Source organism: Globicephala melas, chromosome 13 (genome assembly GCF_963455315.2).
Source record: "Globicephala melas chromosome 13, mGloMel1.2, whole genome shotgun sequence".
Taxonomy (NCBI): domain Eukaryota; kingdom Metazoa; phylum Chordata; class Mammalia; order Artiodactyla; family Delphinidae; genus Globicephala; species Globicephala melas.
Window position 1 is genome coordinate 61,378,832 of NC_083326.1, and position 21,539 is coordinate 61,400,370.

Below are 21,539 nucleotides of genomic sequence, written 5' to 3' on the forward strand. Positions count from 1 at the left end.
TTCCTTAAGGAGCTGCTCACCCTGGAGCCCAATCGCTGGATTCCCAGGTGTAGACGACATGTCTGTCCGGCCCCACGTCCATGTGGACCAGTGAGGGGCTCCCTCCTGCCGCGTGATGCCCTGCGAGTGACTGGGGGGTAGGGGACAGGCCGTACACACTCGCACCTTCTCCCCGCTCCTTCCTTCTAACCCGCATCACCTGGGGGGTCATGTGTGTGTATATGTGTGCATGTGTGTGTGCAGGCGTGTTGACGGCAGCCCTTGTGTTTCAGCGTCTCTCCCTTTTTCCTTGTTTGGCGTAAAGTCAGGACCCTAGCATCTATTATAATGGTTACAGGCTCTGCACTGTTTATGATTTCTTAACTTTCAAAAATCTAAATTAAATGGCAACGTCCAAAGAATCAGAGCTGACCTTTGAACAGCATGGGTTTGAGCCACACAGGTCCACGCAGACGTGGCTGCAGACGCAGGGCAGGGTGGGCGGGGGCTGGCTGGCAGGGTCAGTGCCCCTGGCCCCACCGTGTTCAAGGCAGTTGGATTCCCTGAGAGGTGACAGCTCAGGAACCACCACTGGTTCTGGCTCAGGAGCTCTTTCTGTCCCTGTATCGTCTGGTGGCTCCAGCAGCAGTGAGGCAGCTGGACTGTGGGGCCCTGGGGTCCAGGGTCCAGGTAAAGGCTCTGGTCACTGCAGGGGTCTGCGTGGTGGTGGTCCCAGGCCTCCTGGCGCTTTGCAGTCAGATCACTCTGACAGACCGAATCCTGAAAGTGCTGGCCGATTGCTGGTGCTTTGGATGCACTGTTGTGTCGATATGGGGCCTGGTGTCTGTTTGCACAGTGTGAATTTACACACTCCTTGACAAGTGTCACAGGACAGAAGACAGTGTGTCACATGGGGGGCCTCAGGCTCCGAAGCCCCTCAGGAAGACTGTCTGGGTCCGCCCAGAGCAGCAGTCCCCACCCTGGGTGGGTGTCAGGCCCCCTGGAGCCTCTCCAACTGTGCCTGCCAGCCCACCTGACAAAGCCCTGGGCAGTGCAGGTACCCCCCAACCCCTAACAAGAGGCAGCGGTCCCCAAGCTGCAGGCTGCGAAGCAGGGACTGGCTGCCCATGTCAGCCTGGCTCTGCTCCCTCTCCCCTCTTGGCTCTGAGAGCAAAGCCAGGATGCTACTCTCTGCTCTGTTGCCTAGAAAATTCAGATAGGTGAAATCATTTTTCAGCATACCTAAGTCAGGTTTGTTTTTTTTCCCAATGATTAAGATTTAAAAGAAAGTACCAGAATTTGGGGACATTTAATTGTATTTTAGATCAGAGACAAATTGAGAAACTTGTGATGAGGAAAAAAATTGCATGCATATTATAAGATAAAATAGTATATTGTTATTTTTCTGCATTCAGAGTATTTAAATATATCCCTTAAACAACAAGTTGGTATAAGGCTGTCACCCTTTCTTAAGAAGTCTGAACTTATGCTCTTCCTCATTTTTAGTCTTTCACAAAACAGTATTAAAGATAGATTGCATGGGACTTCCCTGGTGGTGCAGTGGTTAAAGAATCCGCCTGCAACGCAAGGGACACGGGTTCAATCCCTGGTCCGGGAAGATCCCACATGCCGCGGAGCAACTAAGCCCGTGCGCCACAACTACTGAGCCTGTGCTCTAGAGCCCATGAGCCACAACTACTGAGCCTGTGTGCCACAACTACTGAAGCCTGCGCACCCTAGAGCCCATGCTCCTCAACAAGAGAAGCCACCGCAATGAGAAGCCCACACACTGCAACGAAGAGTAGCCCCCGCTCGCCACAACTAGAGAAAGCCCGTGAGCAGCAACAAAGACCAAACGCAGCCAAAAAAAAAAAAAAAAATTAAAAGACAAGATAGAATGTAGCTGTTTTGACTTTGATAAAATAAGAAACAACCTGACTGTGGGCTCCCTGGTTTTGCTATTTTATTTTACTCACTGGTGAAATCCAAAGCCTGGGAGATGGGTGTGGACGGAAACTGCACTCGCTTCTGCCCTCGGCTGGGCAGTTGCTCCACCCCCAGGGATGGGAATCTGACCACAGTGTCACCCAGCACTGACACTGCCGCAGAGGAGGTAACACAAGGAACCAGGTCAGTGCCGCATTCCCGAAGCACTGTGTTGGCGCCGAAGGCATGAGCTCAGTCTGCGTCCGGGCCGCCTCTGTGGGTGCCGAAACCTGTTCCAGCTGTGCTCCCAAGTGAGATCCAAGTGGGGCGACTTTGAAGACATGCAGTAGCATCGCTAAGCCTGTCCACGTCTCCTTGTCTGGGAGGCACAGGCCGGGGGAGGAGGACGGCTGGTGCTCTCTCGCCTCTGCCCGGGCTGGGCCCCTGGTGGGACGTGGCCGCACTGTTGTGCTGACCGGCCCCTGTGCCCTGTGGGGTGCGTGCACTCGGGGATAAGGCGTTCCTGGCCACCACCATCTGAATGCCTGCCTGCATTGTCTCCCCGCTGCATTTCACGCTGTGTCCTCGGGCAGCAGAGCCTGGGCCGAAGCCTGAGCGATGAGGCCAGGGACATTAGCTGGCTCCCTAGTGGACTGAAGGTGACCCTGACCTTGTCACAGAGTCAACAAACTGGCCAAAGAGAAGGCCTGGGTGCTCCTGGCCATCAAAATCATAAGGAGGGTTTGTTATGACTCTTAGTAAGAAGTAATAAAGCAGAACGTATTGGCCTAACTTGTTTCTAGGCTCTGAACCTTGTGCCTGGTGCTCTTTTCCTCTGTACATTCGATAGGCCTGTGAAATGGCCCCATGCTCAGTCACATGTGTTTTTTCTGTTTACATTGTGGGTTTTTCGTGGACGGTCCAGCGCTCTTGTTGAGGTGTCTGTTACTCTCTCACACGCCATCTGAGTCCATGTACCCCGGCCTCTGCAGGAATTACCTTCCCACACGGAGAAAATCAGGGTCCACAGGCTGGGGAGGTATTCTGGTGCCTTAGAAGAGTGAACATGTCTGAGGCCCTGCCCCCAGGACCACCCACGGGCACGAGGCAAGTGGGGAGGTGACCAGTGCTCCCCCCGCCTGGGCTTGTGGTCCAGAGGAGGGTGCCCTCGGCCTGAACAGTCGACGCCCAGAAAGGCCAGGCCTTGGAGTGGCTGCTTGGAGTGACTCCCACCAGAAATGCCCCACAGGACAAAAGCTGTGTCTGCAGATGCATCATGGGGGCTGCTCCGGGAGCCCAGAGACCGCGTACACACATTTGCTGATGGACTGACGGCCAGCCACAGGCTGTGGTCCAGCTATCTGAGCTGTCGGCCCCTCCTCCTCCTCCAGGACCCCAGCGACTCCTGCCAACCCCCCAGTAGGTACCAGCTTCTCGCTTAAAATCAGGTTAGAAAAGGAAGAAGATTCCACATTCCTCCCAGGTTCCTGGGATCATCTTTGTTGTGAGTCATTTCTATTCTTGACCTTAGTGACGTATTCTCACTGCTTCCTGGACCTTGTGCCCAGTTCAAGCCTGGGACTTTGTCTTCATGTGTGTGTGTTTCGGGTATGGCCCCCTTTCTTTAAGAACATAATCACAAACTGTTGCAGGAAAATCACGTAGCTGCAGAAAGCACTGAAGACGGATTTAATACCTTACGTCTTTGACTCAGAAAACCTCAGAGCTAATTGCGGCATAGGATCGCCCCCTTGTTTCTGCCGGGTTAGCGGTCGGGGAGTCACCCTGCCTGGCCGCACCCCGCCCAGCCTCCTCTGACTTGATGGTCACCACGACCTTGTTCATCTAGACCCGCCTACCTGGGTCACATGATCCGAATGATCCAAATTCCCAGGGGGGGAGGATGGCAGGGAGGCTGCCCAGCAGGAGGAGGGACAAAAGCCAGGAGCTTCCCGGATGCATGTGGTCTGCCCTCTGGGCTGTAAGCTCCTGGGGGCAGCTGTAGGCTTTCTCCACTCACACGAATTTTCTAGGTTCCTCATCCCTGCCCCCAGTCCGGTGCTTTGCTTGCTCACAGGTGGGTTTTTCCAGGGACAGCGTGGGCAGGCTGGGAACAGCAACCTGAAAATGATGATGTAGCCTCGTCGTGTACACGGACAAGCTTCAGGTGGTTTGTCTGTGTCTGGATGACTCTGCACATAGAGCGTGAGTTTCATAATCTTTGGGACAGAAATGCTGCCAGAGTTGAGGGGGACCAGCTGAGTGACAGTGCAGGTGACGGCACTGTGTCAGTTGAAGTGACACCAGAATGAAGGGCACCTTCACAGTGTTAGGACCGTGACATGCCAGCCTGGAGAGCTTCCTGCGGTGACAGAGGTGTTCTGTCTGCACGTCCAGTGTGGTGGCCTCTGACCCGTGTGACTAGTGAGACTAAGGCGCCAACGCTAACTTTTTTTTTTTAATTTTTATTTATTTTATTTATTTATTTTTGGCTGCGTTGGGTCTTCATCGCTGTGCGTGGGCTTTCTCTAGTTGCGGCAAGCTGGGGCTACTCTTCGTTGTTACAGTGGCTTCTCTTGTTGCAGAGCACAGGCACTAGGCGCACGGGATCCAGTAGTTGTGGCACGCAGGCTCAGTAGTTATGGCTCGTGGGCTCTAGAGCACAGGCTCAGTAGTTGTGGCACACGGGCCTAGTTGCTCCGCAGCACGTGGGATCTTCCTGGGCCAGGGCTCGAACCCGTGTCCCCTGTATTGGCAGGCAGATTCTTAACCACTGTGCCACCAGGAAAGTCCCCAACTCTAACTTTTAAATTCTGTTTAAAAAGAGCTTCCCGGGCTTCCCTGGTGGTGCAGTGGTTGAGAGTCCGCCTGCCGATGCAGGTGACACGGGTTCCTGCCCCGGTCCGGGAAGATCCCACATGCCACGGAGCAGCTGGGCCCATGAGCCATGGCCGCTGAGCCTGCGCGTCCGGAGCCTGTGCTCCGCAATGGGAGAGGCCACAACAGTGAGAGGCCCGCGTAACGCAAAAAGATAAAAAAGAGCTTCCCGACGACTACAACTGGGGTGTGCAAAATGCCAGCAGTAGGACACCAAGCATTTCTTGTTTTTCACTCGTTTTTCCTTCTTGGTAGAGGTGTGCTGTGGTCAGGGCCCCTTTTGCTCTAGGACAGACATGCGTGTGAGGACCTAGTGGGAAGCCCTTGGCAGGACAAGGTGAACCTGATCTGTTGGGGACGGTCGGAAACCTGTGTCGGGCGCCGTCCTGGGGGTTTAGGTGAAGTTTGTTCTTTCCTCCCAGGAGGCAGGGATGCAGACACTTCGGGGGACCCTCCAGCATGAGCCAGCATGGTGCAGGGGGACAAGAAGGAGGGGTAGAGGAGCCATCCCTGGTTTCCGGCCTAGGCGGCTGGCTCCTGGCGGCCCCCGTTGCTGAGACAGACCAAGTGGATTCTGCCTTGTTGCCATCTAGTTCAGGTTCCCAACAGGGCATGGACGGCCTTACGGTGGGGCTTGTGTTCAGAGGACTCGTCACAGAGGACGGGCGGGGACAGGGGACCGGGGTGCGTGGCCTGCGTACTCCTGCAGGATGGGGTCCAGAGGGGAGCCCAGGGTGGGTGGGGCCTCCCAGGAGCAATGTCAGCTCCTGTCTCCCGCATGCGGGACGGATGCCATGTCAGCACCTGCGGTTCGGGGAGGCTGGGCTGGGTACAGATGGAGTGTCAGCTGTGATGCAGCCTGCCCTCCCAGCATCCTCAGGCCCCTGGCTGGCTCTCTTCTCGGCCTTATCCCTGCAGAGTCAAGTCAGCGCAGAGCTCAGCTTCTCGCCGGCAGCTCTTCCCACATCCATCCTCGGACCCCCGCCTGGCCCACTGCACCCCCTGGTGCTTTAACAGAAGGTGTCACCTTGTGTATCTGGGCCCCACCAAGTGACAGATTAGCAGAGGGCAAAATGCAGAAAGTCTTTCCCGGACGCTGCCCCTGTTTGACCAGAGAGGCCGGGTGAGATCTCCTCACCCTGCCTGCTGGTCTCCGGGGCCGGGGCTCGAAACGCTGAGTCTCAAGTTCCTGGCCTTTTCTCAGGCTGAGCTCTGTCCACTGCAGGTTCATCGCGGAGGAGGCTGCAGCCGCTGGGGCCAAGTGTGTGCTCACCCCCAGCCCCACCTGGATCGTTGACCCCATTGATGGTACCTGCAACTTCGTGCACAGGTGAGCGCAGGCACACCCCGGCTTTTCCGAAGCAGCACGTCAGCAAACCTCTAGCGGGTTTGTGGTCTCACTTACAAGTCATGATACTTTAAAATAAAGTTTCCCATTTGTGAGATACGTTCAGAGCATGTAGGAGATCTTCACTTGTTTAAAAACTATTGCATTTGTCACATTTAAACGTTGGGTTGAATTAAGAAGGACCCTTAAGGAGGCCCCTGGAGAGATGGGCAGGGTTGTAAATAACACAGGGTGTCTGGTCCAGCAGCCTTGGGAGCACGTGTATGGATGGTGGCCTGGGGGGTTGAGGAGCCACCGGCTGCCGGCCTAATCTGGACAGATGTCAGCCCAGAGCAGCAGGTTTTCGGGAGGTCAGAGGCATATGATGGCAGTGACCTGCCCAGCCCCAGAAGTGCTGACGGGGGGTGGGGTGGGGGGCTGTCAAAGCCTCCCACGAGGACACTCGTGCAGCCCCAGAGCTGGTTGGCCCGGGCTCCTGCCCCATCCCGGGTCCCCGTCGGCGGTTGGGGGGCCTGTGGACCTGCAGCCCCCACCAGCAGGACCCGTGGGGAGGTCCCCTCCCATAGGTGAGCCAGCCACCCGCTTCCTTCCTTACAGTGAGAGGGGCCGGGGTGTGGGGTCCTCAAATGGAGCATTTATGTGTAAGTGTGGAAAGTGATTCAGCGCGTCACAGGTGGTCCTTTAGAGACGGTGGAACAGAGCCATCTGGTGACAGCAACAGTGTCATCAGACTCTAACTAGAGCATGACACCCCTGGGGAGTCCTGTGGGACCACAGGGCTCCCCTCCGGGTGTGTATCTCTGAGTGGGGCTCCTGTTCCTGTCCCACTGTGTGAGGGTGGTAGGCACAGAACGAGCCAAGCCCTACCATGGACAAAGGCCACATGTCCACCCCAGGACCAGAGAGAGAACCTGGACGAGAGTGTCATTTGGGAAACAAGCTGTGAGGCTGACCCTTACACTCCAGACACAGTCCAGGGCCGTCCAGGGCTGTGGTGACCCTTGAAGCCTAAAGGCATTTGGGGGCCTCTGGCCACTGCACCTCGGACAGGACCTGTCCTGCTTGTGTCCAGCAGCACTGGGACTAGAGCAAGTGGGAAAAGCCTTCTGAGGGTGGGAACCAGAGCCAGGCCCGGCCGTGGCGTGTCAAGAGCCTCCCCATGGAGACAGCAGGGGACATCACAGCGCAGCCTGGGCAAGGCTGGGTCCCGAGTCTCCTGGGTTAGAAGCAGCCCTTCCTTGTTCCTACTCGTTAAGCCCTAACGATCCTCACATAAAGGAGAAATCGTTCTGGAGACGTAACCTGTAAACCCGCAGGCAGGATGCGAGATCACCGCCTGCCTTCCACGCAGTGGCCACGCCTGCTGTCCTGCACGAGGCTCACCCAGGGGTCACGGCAGGAGGGACGCGATTGTCTTGGACCCAGCCCCTCGATGGACGCAGGAGCCAGGCCCCTCCGTCCCTTCAGCCTCTGAGAACCAGAAAGATGATTATTAACAACTCTCCACCGGGTCCTCCGTGGTCACTGTTGAGTCACGTCCGTCCTGACGACGGCCAGCACTGTTGTCTGTCAAGGTCGCTGTCCTACATGTCAGCTCGGCCTGCTTGTCCTTGAAGCGCTCAGTGAAATTGTGGGAGGTACTTTTTGACAAAACAAACCCAGCCACGCTGTAGAAGGGTCCTCTGCGCCTCCAGCCATATAGAGGCTCCTGAGTTTGCGCGCGTCCGTGTGTGTCACCATGTAAACCATCTGTCTTCTCTGCAGGTTCCCGACAGTGGCAGTGAGCATTGGGTTTGCTGTGAACCAGGAGGTACGTGATGAGTGGGGCCCGGCCACGCGGCCCCTTGGGTGTTGTTTATTCATCTTGCTTCTTGGTTCCAACCTCAGTTTTCCTCTCCTTGTCCTCGGCCTTCATCATGATGAGTAAATCCAAGCATGTGTTTTCAAATCCAAGAAAGTAAACAAATGCAAACCGGTTTGGGGTGTGTGAGTTTGGGGCTCCAGCCAGCCCTCCCCCTCGGTGGCCATTTAGCGATGCCGCGTGGAGGGGACGTTCTGGACAGATGTTCCCAGTTAGTCTCCATCTGACCCCTGGGGCGTGGGATCGAGTCACACACAAAAGAAACTCCTATTTTTGGAGGACATTTCTAATCCCAGTGTTCTATTAGTTCTTCATTCTCCTCTAGCTGTTGGGTGAGAACATGGCTGTTGCGTGGTTCCCATATACCCTCGGAACTGGGCCATATCTTGGGACCTGCAGAAAAGGCTGGATCCAGGCTTAAGCTTTATTATCCAGTTTCAGCGATTACACTTAGGAAAAGCCTTACCTTCGTTGCAGTTGCTACAGTTACACTTGAATAGGGCAGGGGGCCAGGCTTTGCGGAGGGAGCCCTCATTAGGGCACCCTCAGGGTTAGCGCAGATTCTGGGGCAGCAGAGGAGTCATACCCGTGAGAAAGAACTTAACTTTTGAGGTGAAGATAAGCAAGAGCCTTAATGTTGAGATCTGGTGAGGGAGTCAGTTACTCACTTGTTTCTCTGTTAAATGTGGTCATTGAGATGAGCAAGTGAAGCAGGAAGCTCGGGGCCCTGGGGCTGTTCATCCTGACGGCAGGGTCTCTGACTGGCCAGACCGAGGCCTGTGACGGTCTGGGGTGTGCGCTGGGTACACGTGTTCTGGCCTCGTCGTGGAGGCCCTGGCTGCCTGCCTCAGTGTCTCAGAGGCCGGCCGGTTCCAGGACTGACCTGGGCTTGAGAAGGGGGGCGGTCACGTGCTGACTGGAGGGGGCGCAGGATCTGGGTGTGTGCTGACTGGAGGGTCTTCCCAGAAGTGAGCCCTTCTCCTGCCTGCCCAGACTTCCCTTGGGCGTTTGCGGGGCTTCTCCTCGTTTTCTCTGTCAGTTGGCAGCCCCACAGGCCAGGCACGCGTGCTATTCTTAGCCCAGGACGGCAGGGAGTCCGGGAGGAGAGGCAGACGGGCTCCGGGTGTAGGGAGGCCTTTTCCCAGCTCCCCTCCTCTCGGCACTGGCTTGTGGGGACTGAGGCCACAGCCCCGTGATGTGTGCAGCGAGGGAGGGATCAGCCCCTCTGGTGAATCACGTCTCTTCCTGGGCCGCCCCAGGCTCTGTGATGCTCTTGGATCTCCAGATGCATTCTGAATTCTTCACACGTCAGCAATTTTGAGGGTTTCTTGTGGGGTTTGATTGGAGTCATAAGAGGCTTTTTCCCCTCCCAGAGAAAACAAAAGAGGCCTTTTTGAAGAAGGAAGCTTTTTCAGTAATTTTCAGTTACTAATGCTTGATTATGATGTCAGTTTAAAATATAGTTTTATTTGTTTAAATATATCTTTAAATATAGTTATTTAAGAAAAGAACATTTGCTTTCATGTCCAGGTCTAGGTTTGAATCCAGATGCTGATTTTTTGAGTTCCCTTTCGAAAGCTAATTTCCATCCACGGTCCTTGTGTTAGTGGTCACAGCTAGAGCTGCATGGCCTTCGGTCCCTGTGTCACATCCTGTATCTGTTTTCTGTCCTGCCCACCCCACAGCTGGAGTTCGGGGTGATTTACCACTGCACAGAGGAGCGGCTGTACACGGGCCGGAGGGGCCGGGGCGCCTTCTGCAACGGCCAGCGACTGCGCGTTTCCAGGGAGACAGGTGGGCCCCGCTCGTGTCACGCATTCCGCGAGGCAGTGGTGGGGATCTCCTACCGAGGTCCAGTCTCTTCGGGGACAGCGCGCCCCTGGTGGGCTGGACGTCGAGCCAGTCTGTGTCTCAGTGTGGATGTGGATGTGGCCGGGAGCCTTCAATGGGCCCTTTCTGTTCTGCTCTCACCTTTCATCCCTAATGTGAGAAGGAACCTGGCAACTAGTTCCCGCGTGGTCCCAGTGGGCCTGGGCGAGCTGGCCAGGCCAAGGGCAGGGTCAGAGGCATACTCTGGCCCTCGGAGCCTCTTGGTGACCCGGTTCCCCAAGTGCGGGCTGTGGCTCCCTGGATGTGGACCCACTGCCGTTGGCTTCAGTCCCTGCGAGAACACGGACGGCCGCAGGGGAGCCGTGTCCATGAGCCGTGGTGTATGCACCACAGATGCTCCCTGCCCTTGTCATTGCTGGAGCAGGACCCAAGGACACCGGTGGCTTTTACAAAGGGCTGCTGTTACACTCAGACTGCCTGTAACATACAGAGTTGACAGTATGTGTCTAGTTGGCCTGAGAGGTGGTGAGAGGGGTCAGGAGTGTCCCTGCCCCCGAGCTGCCTACAACCAGTGAGGAGACGGGCCTTCCAGCCCAGGTCAGGTCCGCTGAGGTCCGGTGAGAGCAGCGCCGTCTGGATCCCTGGCCGGGGTGACTGTGAGCCGTGGATCTGCCAGGGAGATGATCGCCCCGTGAAGGACGGGCGAGGCAGGAGGCCCAGGCCTCACGAGTGTTGGGGGGGAGGTGGGCAGGAAGTAATATCGCAGGAGCTCCAGAGGGAGGGGCCCGGCAGGACCACGGACCGGCCTCTGCCACCGCCCAGCCCAGGCTCCTGCCCGGGGACTGTTTGGTTTGGCCACGTAGACAGCAGTGTTGATTACAGCTGCGCCTGCCAGGAGTTGGCCTGCCAGCCAGTTGTGTAACTCGGGGGTGAGGGAGCGAGTTGTCAAAGGCCCTGGTGAACTTTGCTCCACATTCATTTGCTGTGACTCGAGGCTCGGTGCCCACGCTCACACCCATCCCAGGCCCTCCGCCCATGGGCCTCCTTGCTCAAACACGCTGTCCACCCCCCTCTGCAACACGGAACCCCAAGTCCGTCGGTGCTCGTGTCCCAAAGCTCACTTGGGATTTTTAAAAAATTCTGACTCATAAAGTCCAGGGTGATGTTTTCAGCCCTGGTTGTCTTCTATTTGCCGGGTGATGAGGTTTCTACAGGAGGTGACGGAAAGCTCTCCTCAGCAGCATGGTCCTTAGGTGTTGTACAGACCTGGCTTCAAAGCCTGATTCTGACACCTTCCACATGTGACTTGTCAGCTCTGCTCCTGGAACCTCAGTGTTCACGTGGGCGGGAGGTGACGCTGATGACAGCTGTGAGGATCAAATTAAATCCTACCCACAGGGCACTCAGGAACGGCCTGGCGCTGGTGCCCAAAATGAGAGTCATTATCAGAGAAGGAATTTGAATCTTCGCACGAGATCAACCAGCTATTAATTCTGGGATGCGTTTCTGGAGGAAGCGGTCGCTAAAACAACCACCACTCATCTCCCTGCTTTCCTTGCCTTCTCTTTCCTGTGCTCCTTTCTGCAATGTTTTCAACTCACAAAAACAAAGCAAAGACCACACTGCATAGCGGTAAAGGATTAGATGAGGCCAGAATTTCTTTGGTAGCTTTTTCTCAAAATTCTACCTTGCAGAACTGCAAACACATACAAAGGAGACAGAAAAAGTACAGTGAACCCACGTGACCCATCACAGCCTGCTGTCACCCCTCTGCCCTTCCCCCGCGGCCAACCCTGCTTCCTCCAAGCTGCCTGCCCCCACCACCCCAAACAACTCCTTGCCACAAACCCCAGACATAATGGCGCTTTCTAGCCAGCATTTCAGTACGTATCTCTCTGTCACTTTCTCTTAAATCTTTTCCACCTTTTTCACCGATTTTTTAATTTTTAAAAATTTCAGAAAAAATTTCCTCCTTTTCACCTTCCATGTCTTGTAAAGCATAATCTATTGTGTTTATTTATTCTCGTTCCTTTAGCTTGACCTTCTTTTCTGAACTGTTTCCTTTCCTAGGTTCTCTCCCCTCTACTTTTGAGTGATGTTCTTCTTCCGTGGATTCTCCGTTTCTTTCTCTTGCAGCTACTTCTGTTTTGTGGACAGGTCTTTCTGGAAATCTCTGATCGACTGGAGAGATGTTATTCTGCTCCCTATTCTCTTTTTTCTTATGATAATTGTGTATGGGATTCAAACATCATTCTTTTACATTCTTTCTAATTGAAAGAGCTCTGGAGGCCGGTGGTGTGATGGGGTGGGGGGGTGAACACTTTCCATCGTCTCGTGGCTCTAGGGCTCCCTCTTCTGCTGTGTTTGTGAAGTGCCTGCAAAGTTGGCCTCTTCCTTGGACGGTTGGCTCTGCCCCTCCCGCAGTGCTACCTGTATCATCTCCCTCCTTTGCCTCTGATTCCCGTCCAGTGAATTTGGGGTTCACTCCCATGCGTTTCTGCTCAGTGGGTCCTGCCCTGAGAGTCCCTGGAAGGTCGGTTACGAGAGGTCGTAGTAGCTGTCAGGGGTTTGCCCGCCCACTTGCCCTCTGGGGCCTGGATACGCCCTTGTGGATGTAGGTTTTTGTAGATGATTTTTGTCTGTGGTTTGTGTTTTGCTCTCCCAGCTGCTCTGTTTTCTTGTCAGAGGGGATTTGGAAGAGGTTACATAGGTTTCCAGGGCAGTCTTCTCCAGGATTCTGAACAATACTTTTTTTTTTTCCAATTATTTATTTTTGAACATAATGTATTGAGGTGAAGGTCGCGTAACATGAAATTAGCTGTTGTAAAGTGAATAATTCAGTGGCGTTACATTCCTGGTGCCCCGTGTTTGGGTGGCTCCGGGGTAACCCCTTCCCGTTGGTCACTCTCTGCCTCTCCCTCACAGCCCCCAGCCAACTTTCTGTCTAGTTCTGGGGTTTTCAGTGAAGTACAGCTAATACTACTTTTCGTGTGAGGAGCTCACGGTCTGCAAGGATCTGGAAGCCCAAGCACGTGTGTCATACATGCTGGTCCGAGGCCATCACGGGAGCTGCACGACCTGCGCTCATGCCCACACTTCAAGGCACAGTCACCTCTTTCCTGTAAGGACGTATTTCAGGGCAGACAGAGGACTTGCTTCTCTCACCTCTAAGTTGTAAAATCTCTCTCAAGACAACAGTGCTCTGATCCTCAACCAGAAAAAGGGTTTTCAAACTGTTGGAAGTCATGGACTATTTTTTCACCCTAAAATTTGTTTATTGAAAGAGGATGCATAGATGCCCTGCTTCAAAATCTATTTGATTTTTTTTATAGTGGTAAAATATATATAACATAATAATTGCCGTTCTAACCATTTTTAAGTGTACAATTCAGTGGCATTAATTACATTCACAATCTTGTGCATCCATTTCCTCTATTTCCAAATTATTTATCGCTGCAAATAGAAACTCTCACCCCATTAAGCAATAGGTCCCCGTGCCCCCCACACACACACCCATGAAGTCACAGAATATTTTAAATTATATATATATATTAGTATTTGGTTAAGAGCTAAACTATTATGATAAAAATAGTTTGAAAGGTAATAAAAGTCATAGTAAGTCATAGTAATTGTGGAGAGCTAGTCAGAATTAATCATAGTATAAGACAATATTAAGTAGAGGGGATTGCCATTTTTACCTTTGTTTCATTATCTGGGCAAAAGAAAACAGTAGAAAGTATTTTGCCTCAGGTGGCAGAGTTCAGATGACTTCTTAATTGTCTGGGTTTCATTTAAAAACACCACTGTGCAAGCATGAGGAAGAGTGGATACACTGCAGCTGGGGGGCGGGGGACACTGGGCACAGAGGTGTCTTCTCACAGATGAAAAACTACGGGAAGAAACCCTTTCTTTGGCATCATCACCAGACAAGCTTGAGTCAAGGTCTGGGCCTCACGACCTCCTGCAGGTCACCCACTGTGCCTGGCCCTGTTGAGGTCTTTTTCTTCAAAACAAGTCTTTTTTCCGTGGGAAGGTGTCCTCTCAGCTTGCAGCCCAGTGAGGGTGGGGTCGGGAGGTGAGCTCTGGAGGGCAGACTGGGTCCTGTCCCCGGAGATCCTGGAGCCGCCGTCCTGTGCCCCTCGTGTGGGTAGAGCCCGAGCCGCCACCAGACACATGGCAGGGCTGGTCACTGGCCCAGCTGTGGTGCCAGGTCTCAGGAAGTCTTTACAATATAAAATGAGAGCCTCCAGTGTGAGAAAAGGGGAAATGGTACAGACTCAGTGTCTTCTCCCAGTGGTCTGTCCCTGGTGGGAGGTGACTTTATGGGAGTCAGGGGGGATTGGACCCCAGGGAGTGAGGTTACCTATGGGCGTGGTTTTCCTCCACTTCACGGAGAGGATTTGTTCTCTCAACTGAACACACGGGAGTGGCTGATCCTGCCTGAACGGCAAGGCCTGACGAGACAGGACACTAGATCTAGATGTGATTGTGTGTGTGGCCAAGAGGGACAGTGCTATGACCCCCGCAATGAGTCAGGCCCGGCCCGCCTGCAGCCACTTTCCTGTGTCTGATGGCCACAGCATCTACCCCCGATGCTGGGGGGTTACTCCCGAGGACCCCTTTCCAAAGACGTTGCTTAGCAGTCACTTCCTCCACAGGGATGATGTTTCCATCTTTGTCATCACGGCAGCTAGCGAAAAGCTTTTATTATTATTATTTTTAAAATTTATTTTTGGCTGTGTTGGGTCTCCATTGCTGTCCGCGCGGGCTTTCTCTAGTTGCGGCGAGCGGGGGCTACTCTTCGTTGCGGTGCGCGGGCTTCTCATTGCAGTGGCTTCTCTTGTTGCAGAGCACGGGCTCTAGGCACGGGCTCAGTAGTTGTGGCTCGCGGGCTTTAGGGCGCAGGCTCAGTAGTTTTGGTGCACAGGCTTAGTTGCCCTGCAGCCTGTGGAATCTTTGTTCCCTGACCGGGGATCGAACCCATGTCCCCTGCATTGGCAGGTGGATTCTTAACCACTGCACCACCAGGGAAGTCCCAAGAAAGGTTTTTAAAGGCAGATTTATTTGATGAGGCATTTTTTTTCCTCCAAACATGGGGCGTTCCCAGTTTGGAGTCACTTTGTTTTTATTTGTGACTGAATGATGCTGGTTTCATGAGCCACGAGACCCGTCCGAGTTCTTGCTGGTAAGCGTCCCTGAAAAGAGAGAACTGGGAGGTCTGCCCCCCACCACCCCTGCATCTGGGACTTTCTGGGGCCTGGGAGGTGAGATGGTCAGAGTGTGGCTTCGACTCTAGTCAGCACGTCCTTCCTTTCCCAGGCCAAAAACTTTTGCAGCATCTGCCGCCCAGGGATGACCCTGAATCAAGCAAACCCCCTGGAGGCGGGTGTGCAGTTCGCTTCAAGGAAAAACCCGGCTGCTGGGTGAGAACTGAGCCTTGGTGTTTCTGACTTGGAGAAATTCTCTCCACACAGATCTCTCCAAGGCCCTGGTTCTGACAGAAATCGGGCCCAGACGAGACCCCATGACACTGAAGCTGTTCCTGAGCAACATGGAGAGGCTGCTCCGTGCTGGGGCCCATGGGTACGCGCTCCCCTCCCGGGACTGGGACCCATGGGTGCACGCTCCCCCTCCCTGAGACCCACAGGATGCCCGGGCCCCACGAACAGCTCCCAGGCTGCTCCCCGGGACAGGAGCCGTGACACGCGAGCCAGCCCGGTCTCCAGCCGGGAGCTCGTGCAGCCCGTGGGGGTGGGGTGGCAGGGGACCTGTGGGAGCCCATCTCAGCCCCGTGTGCGCCCAGAGCTCAGCGCCCTTTGTGATGACAGTGACGCCCCCCCAGCCCAGTCTCCCCCGGGTCTGCGCTGTGACTGTGGCCACCCCAGATGGTTTAAATCTAAGGTCGTTGAAGGTCCACAGAGTGAAGGTTGTGTCCTTCAGTTGCTCCAGCCACACTTCAAGTGCCATAGCCTTGGGCTGGTGGCTTCGCGGGGCCGAGTGGTCCATCACCACAGAAAGTGCTATTGGATGGCATGGCTCTGGGCCCAGGGCTCAGAATCGAGCTTTTGGGAAGAGGCCCTGGGCTCTTGTTTAGCTCCTGGGGGTGCCTGCAGTGGAGGGGGCGGGCACTGGAGCAGAGCCATTCAGTATGTTTCCCCTCTCCACCAGGGTCCGAGTCATCGGCAGCTCCACCTTGGCGCTCTGCCACCTGGCCTCGGGCGCCGCCGACGCCTACTACCAGTTTGGCCTGCATTGTTGGGACCTGGCTGCAGCCACTGTCATCATCAGGGAAGCAGGCGGCGTCGTGATGGACACGTCAGGTGAGCTCGGGCCCTCAGCCCGCCCTCCGTCCCCAGGGGTGCATCCCCAGGACAGACCCGCAATGCCCCAGACAGACAGGCCCCCTCCTCTGCTAACAGGGACGTGTAGGGAGGGCAGTGGGCTAGGCCAGAAGGCCCCTCCCCCTTCCTACCTCCAGGTGTGAAGATAGACCCACGGTCAGGACGGGTGGCTGTGTTTTCTAAACACTCACTTCCCCGCCACACCCACACACACACACACAGTCCACTGAGACCACAGAGCAGGCAGCATGCTCCCTGATCCAATGACAAGGATTTAGGTGACGGATCCTAGAGGTGACCTGTTCCTCTGCCTCAGAGTCACCGTGCCCAGTTACCGACCCCATGGGGGCGAGTCCCACAGCGTCCCTGTCCCGGGGACGCCCATGGAGCCTCATCTGACATTGGGGTCCTCTGTGGAGCCCATCATCCCCCAGCTTTAATCCAGAGCCTGTTGCGGAAACACTGGGCTCCGTTTAACTGCTGGCGCTGGCGGTGGGCCCTTCATCCCATGATTGCTCCGTTTGTGCTCCTTCTCCTCGGGAGGCCCTAGTTGAGCTTCCGGGAGGGTGTGAAGTGAAGAGGGGTCAGCCTTGGGCATCGAGGCCAGGCAGGCCCATCCCCATTAAAGACATGTCTGTCCTGGATGTGACCACGCGTGCACACACACACACACGCATGCACGCATGTGCACTGAGGTCTCCAGCGAGGCCTTTAGGCCTGTTCACACCTCCAGGAGGTCGAGGGCCTTCATCCTGCCCCGGTAACCTGGTGCACAGAGCAGCCACGTCGAGGGGCCCAGCAGAAAGGCCACCCCCAGCACCCCCCCCACCAAGGCCTCCTGGGTCCCTGGAGGCCCGTGCAGCGCAGAGTTTGAGAACTGCTCCCTGTCCTGACCTAACGTTGTTTGAGCCTCGGGTCTGAACGCTGTACCTTAAGCCGCTTTCTCCCAGCGCAGCCTCAGGAGGTGCCGGTCCTGGATGGTACCCAGGTTGGGGCAGAGCGGGGCTGAGCCTCCACCCTTTGGGCTGGCTCAGCCTGAGTGCTGGGCTGATGGGGGTCGTGCCGCCCCCTCCCTAACCCAGACACCCTGTCGCTCTGTCCGCAGGCGGGCCGCTAGACCTCATGTCTTGCAGGGTGGTTGCTGCGGGCACACGGGAAATGGCGGTGCTCATAGCTCAGGCCCTACAGACGATTAACTACGGGCGGGACGATGAGAGGTGAGGAGAGCAGACAGGGCTGCCCCAGGACGGGGCCTTCCTGGGAACCTGGAGCAAGAGTTCCTGATCCCCAAAGGAGCCATCAGGCTGGAGTCCGGGCTGTCTGGCTGAGCCCACGTCTTGGTGACTTTGGTGTCCAGTGGTTCCTCTCTGTAATCTCACGTAGCCTTATGTGGGTTGGTCCAGCCCTCCTACCGGGGCCAAAACCTGGATCTCACAGGATGTGTGTATTGATACTGCAATTGCAATTTTTTTTCCAGAATGCAAATCTCAGGTAATAAGGCTTTTGAACTGCTGATAAAGCAGACTTGCTCTCAGCGACCTCCCCCGCCTCTGCCCATGGTACTTCAGAATGCAATAAACCAAATGATGACTCTCTGCTTGTTTCCCTCCACAAGTGTGTCGCCTATTTCCCCAAACGACCCCCAAAATCCACAGGCTCTTTAGGGAAGTTTGCATATGACAGCCCAGAGGTGACATGCTTGCTATCTGCCTGCCGCGGGTGATGAAAACAACTTCAGTAATTATCACGTCAGTATTTAAAATCCGAGACGTGGGTCAGACTGAAGAAAACCAAACGTCTAAAATGCTGTGTTAAAATGTTTTTGTGATCGGTTTAACGAAGAAAATTATTTTCTGGGCCTTATTTTTTTCCTCTTTAGGAGGAGGAATTATATATAAGAATAATTCTAATGAGGATATTCACTGGCTGGCTACGTGTCTTTTCTGAAGTTTAAAAGTTGAGGAAGTCAGTCTTAGGATGGAGGAAATTCCAGCCCACACTTAGCTTTCTCCCTCGTGTTCCTAATTTGCAGTCAACAATAATTAAAGAGTATTTAGGGGCTTCCCTGGTGGTGCAGTGGTTGACAGTCCACCTGCCGGTGCCAGGTACACGGGTTCGTGCCCCGGTCTGGGAAGATCCCACATGCCGCGGAGCGGCTGGGCCCGTGAGCCATGGCCGCTGAGCCTGCGCGTCTGGAGCCTGTGCTCCACAGTGGGAGAGGCCACAACAGTGAGAGGCCCGTGTACTGCAAAAAAAAAAAAAAGTATTTAGAGCAGCCCTGGCACCTAAACTCCGGGGCTCGGCCTGTGCAATGACCCAGGCACTTTCACCAAACCACACCCTGGAGAGCCCTCGGCAAGCCCACCGGCCCTGCTCCCCTCTGTGGACACTGCGGGGCCTCAGAGCCCACGACGCCGACTCCCCTGTGCCACCTGCTGCTCACAGGGCAGGTGCACTGGGCCCGCTCACGCACCTGGTGGAGCCCAGGGGGCCTCCCAGGGGGTAATTCCCTCTCCAAGCCAATCCCCAGAGGCCTCACCTCCACCTCCCCTTGGGTTACTGATTGATACATTCACTATCTTTAGGAAGGAGTTTTCTGATCTGATCTGAATGGGGTGACAGGTGATGTCCCGAAAGGCACACAGGTAAAGGGCTCAGACACGTGAGGACTGGGATCTCCTTTGGGACTAGGGCGTCTCATGCCTGCTGTGCATGAGGACCCACCTTTGATACCCACACGAGGACCGCAGGCTGCATGCAGGTGGGGAGCCTCAGCGGCCACTTGGTGCCCCTGCCACCCCTCGGGGCCTTGAATCTCCCCTGCACCCCGACCAGTGTCCGGCCCCTCGTTGACCCCCACTGAAGGCACACCGTCCTCCAGAGACCACCCCCCACGCTGGGATCCTTCAGCTTCCGTCTCAGCTCTGGCTTTCACCTGTGGGTTCGCGAATAACCAAGGAGGCTTCTGTGTGGTGGTGTCAGGACTCAGATCCCTGTCTTGTCCTGCCCCCGCCTCCAGGTGAGGTGGCTCTGGTTCCCTTCTGGGCACCAGCATCGCCCCCACCACCACCACCGCCAAGCCAGTGTGGCCTCTAGACATCAGGCTCCATCTGGCGGCCCCTGTGCCCCGCCTGACCAGCCAGCCCAAGCTCCCTCTGTTGGGACACCGCCAGCTGTCCTAGCTGGTGGATTGTACGACCACATGTAGGACGTTATTCTCTTCACACCTTGTGTTCTAGAATCAATGAAAACAATACAGCGAAGTAGGGAAGCAGCTTCTCTCTGTGCAGGTCCACAGCTCTGCGAAGCTTGAGCACCACAGGTGCAGAGCGTCTAACCGCAGGATCTTATCCCAAGGTGGTGGGAGGACGCGAGAGACGGGAGCCGTCCCAGGGCCGTGGCTGCAGGGCACATGCAGCCCCACTTTGCTGTGCGGATCTGGGGAAATCGTGTGTTTCTGGTGGCAGCTCCCGCCTAACCCCCTGTGGTGCACCTGAGCGGGCTCTGCGGTCACGCACGGATTCATGACGCGTCGGCAGGGCCCCACGAGCCGTCCCCACCCTGGGCATGTGCTGGGCACGCGGAAAGGCACGTGACCGCTCCCACAGGCTCTGAAGAGACCTCGCGGATGGTGATGCCGCCACAGTCTGGTCCTCTACAGAGCTCCATGTTGTGTATGAGCTCGCAAACCTCGGTGCCTCCACAGTGGTGTCACCAGTCTGCCCGTTGGCAGCCTTGGCTGGAGAGTATTCATGCAAAGCCTAGGCTGTGGGACGGGGGTCCAAGGGCCGGGGCGGGGCGGGGGGGGCGGGCGGCGGTCGGCAGGACAGCAGGCAGAGCAGCAGCCAGACGCCCAGGCGGCCGGGTTGGTGGCCAGAGGAAGAGCTGTTTACTGCCACCAGGTGGCTGGTGGCAGGTCCCCCCTCCCCCACCTTGGCAGGGACGCCACATGTGTAGCCAAATGGGGCCAGAGTGGACATGTGGGGCAAGAGGGTTGGAGCTGCCACTCCCAGCCGCCCAGAGTCTCATCCCTGGGCACACGGATGGCCTTTGCTGCCTCTCAGCTTCGAGAAAAGCCTCAGCTTCTGCTCACCCTGGTCACTGCCATGGCTCGAAGCTGGCATGGGTGTGTCCTGGTCTTGCACCAGCTCTGACAGATTTCTGGTTGGCAGCAAGACCAGTGCAGAAAAGGAAGGAAAAGGTCTGGGCCACCCTGGTTTTCTATCTTTAAAAAACATGATGCCATATCTGTACACTGTTCACAGTGGCACTATTCACAGTGGCCAGGAGAGGGAGGCTACCCAAGTGTCCATCAATGGCTGATGAATAAACGGAATGTGGTCCATCCACACAGTGAGGTATTATTCAGCCTTAGAAAGGAAGGAAATCGTGATCACTGCTACCAAGTGGATGAACAGGTGTGACTAGGAGTCACTTTTATTTCATTAGGAGAGGTGACGTCACTATGGTGTGTGTGACAACGTTCTGGTTTCTTCAGAGATGCAGGTTGAAGGATTTGATGTGAAGGGGTTCAAATAAAAATACAGATTAAAAGAACAAGCAAATATGTCAAAATGTTAACGGTGATTGAATCCAGGCACTGGGTATAAGGATGCTCATGGCATGTTCTTTCTATATGTCTTTATATTTTTTTAAAGGTTTTTTAAAATTTTATTTATTTTTGGCTGCATTGGGTCTTCGTTGCTGCTCGCGGGCTTTCTCTAGTTGCAGGGAGTGGGAGCTACTCTTGGTTGTGGTGCGCGGGCTTCTCATTGCGGTGGCTTCTCTTGTCGTGGACCATGGGCTCTAGTCGCATGGGCTTCAGTAGTTGTGGCACGTGGGCTCAGTAGTTGGCATGTGGGCCCTAGAGCACAGGCTCAGTAGTTGTGGCGCATGGGCTTAGTTCCTCCACGGCATGTGGGATCTTCCTGGACCAGGGATCAAACCCATGTTCCCTGCATTGGCAGGTGGATTCTTAACCACTGTGCCACCAGGGAAGTCCCTATATGTCTTTTTTTTTTTTTTTTTTGGGTACACGGGCCTCTCACTGTTGTGGCCTCTCCCATTGTGGAGCACAGGCTCTGGACGCTCAGGCTCAGCAGCCATGGCTCACGGGCCCAGCCGCTCCGCGGCATGTGGGATCTTCCCGGACCGGGGCACAAACCCGTGTCCCCTGAATTGGCAGGCAGACTCTCAACCACTGTGCCACCAGGGGAGCACCCCTATATGTCTTTATATTTGAAATTTTTTACAATAAAAAGTTTTTAAAGAGGGGAGTTGAATTGACTGGACCCACTTTCTCACTTGTCAAACTGCGCGTCTAGTCTGGTAGGGCTGCTCTGACAGAATGCTGTACACAGGGTGGCTTATTATGAAT

The 21,539-nt window shown here is 55.2% G+C and overlaps 1 protein-coding gene across 1 annotated transcript in view; it reads left to right on the top strand.

Moving 5' to 3' along the window:
• IMPA2 (inositol monophosphatase 2) overlaps positions 1-17,897 on the top strand; it is a 28,339-nt gene extending 10,442 nt beyond the window's left edge. Inside the window, exons 3-8 of the mRNA XM_030836563.3 lie at positions 6,008-6,112; positions 7,895-7,940; positions 9,677-9,785; positions 15,296-15,404; positions 15,990-16,141; positions 17,268-17,897. Of these exons, the coding sequence (XP_030692423.1) occupies positions 6,008-6,112; positions 7,895-7,940; positions 9,677-9,785; positions 15,296-15,404; positions 15,990-16,141; positions 17,268-17,383 (637 nt within the window). The 3' untranslated portion in view covers positions 17,384-17,897. The remainder of the gene's footprint in view (positions 1-6,007; positions 6,113-7,894; positions 7,941-9,676; positions 9,786-15,295; positions 15,405-15,989; positions 16,142-17,267) is intronic.
• Positions 17,898-21,539: the final 3,642 nt, after the last annotated feature.